Raw genomic sequence first — 2,674 nt, forward strand, 5'->3', positions numbered from 1 at the left:
AACATCATTTTGGGTAGCTTTGCACTACAAGACATGGGATTACAAGTGTGCTCACTGCCTGAGCATGTCTTGTACGAGGGAGGGAGGGAGAGAGAGCGCGCTTTGGTTGTCAGTTTCCTTAAGTTTTTTATTACAAATATTTTTTACAATTTGAAAAGAGATGTAATAATAAAGTCCCGTTTGGTTGATAGACTCAATTGAGATCAACTCAATTCAGTTTAATTTTAAGTTGAATCTAACATCAAAACACTCAACTCTCAAATTATTAAATTCATTTCAACTTAAAACTTTTTTACACGTGAGACCCACAATCTTTTTTAATTCAATACATCTTTACACGCGGAACCTACAACCTTTTTCAACTTCTCATAAATATATCTAAACACATCTTAACATCCAAACAAATTTGTGCTTGGATATTGAACTGAGTTGAGTTGAGATGATAAAATATTATTAGAATATTATTTTTTAATATTATTATTATTTTAGAATTTGAAAAAATTGAATTGTTTATTATATTTTGTATTGAAATTTGAAAAAATTGTAATAATGAGTTGAGATGAGTTTAGGAACCAAACGAAACTTAAATTCATTTTAGGTGGATTTTATAAAATTTACTCCACTATCTTAACTTACTATTACTCATAAAGAACTCAACTCAACTTAATATCCAAAGCCAGCCAAATAATTTCTATTGTCTAAAACTATATATTGATTATGTGTAACACAAAAAGAATGATGTTTTCTATCATTATTTATCATCATCTTCCGCAATATCAAATGATTAAAATAACGATGAGCAACACATGTTTGTCTATCTCTAAATTGTAAAATGTATTTAAGAAAAGAAAAAAAAGGAAGATAAGATGATAATGGTTCACTGTTTTTGGACTGAAGTCAAAAGTGTCAGTCAAGCAAAATCCAGTTTCTCGGTGCCCCACAAGAAAGCGAAACAACACACAGATTGTCTCCTCAGATTCCTCTCTTTTCTATTTCAAAGACTCTCTCTCTTCCAGGTCTCGAATTTATCTCTGATTTCCTAAATCAGTTGGTGGGCAGCCTATGTTTCTTTTGACAGGATTCTCTGCCCCCACAACAAAGAACTAGAGACAACCAAACAAAGAATAGACGAAAGCCCCACATATCAATGAGAGAGGGAAAGAGAGAGTAGTGGCAGAATCTCTCTCTCACTCTCGGGCTCGGTATTCTCTCTCACGCACTCTTTTTTCTCTTGCATCATCTTTTAAGGAGCTGCCTTCCCTTTGATTTGCTTTCTCAGATGAAGACAGTCATGGCTAAGAGCTCTCAAGATTTCTCCTCCAAGAGGCACTTCCACTGGTCGACTAAAGTTGGCAACGAAGATGTTGATGAAGTTCCAAGCATCAAATCTTCCTCAAAAGCCGTTGAGGAAGAGAAAAAAGAGGATGATAAGGTTGCTGGGCCGGGACCTGTAGCTGCTGCAGCCCAAGCACAAAGGAGAAAACTTCAAGCTGTGGTGGTTTCGAGGGTTCGATCGGTTTTGACAGCTTTTGGAAGGAACCGCTCGAATCTACCTCTGGGTCTCGGTTCTCGAGTGGTTGGGACCCTCTTCGGGCATCGGCGTGGGCGCGTTCATATTGCGTTCCAAAGGGATCCCAATTCTCAACCTGCCTTCATGATTGAGCTTGCTACGCCAATTAGTGTCCTGGTTCGAGAAATGGCATCTGGGTTGGTTCGAATTGCGTTGGAGTGTGATAGGGAAAAGGAAGAAGAAAAGAAGGCTGTGAGACTGCTTGAAGAGCCGGTATGGAGGACTGATTGCAATGGAAAGAAGTGCGGATTTGCAACGAGGAGAGAATGTGGGGCCAAGGAGTTGCAGGTCTTGAAGGCTGTGGAGCCGATTTCAATGGGTGCTGGTGTTTTGCCTGGGAATGAAGCTGAAGCTGGGTCCGATGGAGAGCTCATGTACATGAGGGCCAAGTTTGAGAGAATTGTAGGGTCTAGGGATTCTGAAGCTTTCTACATGATGAACCCTGATAGCAATGGAGCTCCCGAGCTTAGTATCTACTTGCTCAGAGTCTAAGCAGCAATTCAAGGTCTTAGTTAATCTCCGCTTTGTACTTCAAGGTTATGAAAGAGCAATTAATGATACCTTGTTTAGCTCTTCAATCATGAAGATGGAGGCCTAGATCTCTCTCTAATTAAGTACTTTTTTTTTTTTTTTCCCCTTTGTTGTCTATGTAGAAAATGAAGTAAGGGGTGGGTTATACTTTGGTAGTGTAGGTGAGAGGGGGGCAATACATTACAGCATGATGGTGGTGGGGGTCCTGAAGGTGTGTTTATTCATAGTTTTTCTTTTTTAATCCTTGATTTTAAGTGATGAGACAAGGAGGCTAATGCAATCATGATTGTCTTCGCATTTTGGTTAATTTTATCTTCTTTGCCTGTAGTACTCATATTGAATGAAGAATTGCTTGTGCAACTCTTTGAAAAAGTACTCGGGTTAATATCACTGTTATGGGTTATGGCAGGCAGGCTATAATATATATCATGACCAGTTTGAGAATTCACTGTTGTTAGGGGAATCCCCTTTTCCTTGTTGGGCGACAAACTTGAGGAATTCAATGATAGTGGAGTTATCCCATTCTGTTTTGCATAGCAATTTGATTACATACTCGAATGAATCTAATCATTC

General features: G+C 38.7%; 1 protein-coding gene across 1 annotated transcript; it reads left to right on the forward strand.

The window, feature by feature from the left end:
* The first annotated feature begins 1,022 nt into the window (after window positions 1–1,022).
* On the forward strand, window positions 1,023–2,473 carry LOC121245059 (protein MIZU-KUSSEI 1). Its single transcript, XM_041143337.1, has one exon. It carries the CDS (start codon window positions 1,280–1,282, stop codon window positions 2,060–2,062), a length of 783 nt encoding a protein of 260 aa, XP_040999271.1. The 5' UTR covers window positions 1,023–1,279; the 3' UTR covers window positions 2,063–2,473.
* Window positions 2,474–2,674: the final 201 nt, after the last annotated feature.

The sequence above is a fragment of the Juglans microcarpa x Juglans regia genome, chromosome 8S (genome assembly GCF_004785595.1).
Source record: "Juglans microcarpa x Juglans regia isolate MS1-56 chromosome 8S, Jm3101_v1.0, whole genome shotgun sequence".
In the NCBI taxonomy this organism is placed as follows: Eukaryota; Viridiplantae; Streptophyta; class Magnoliopsida; order Fagales; family Juglandaceae; genus Juglans; species Juglans microcarpa x Juglans regia.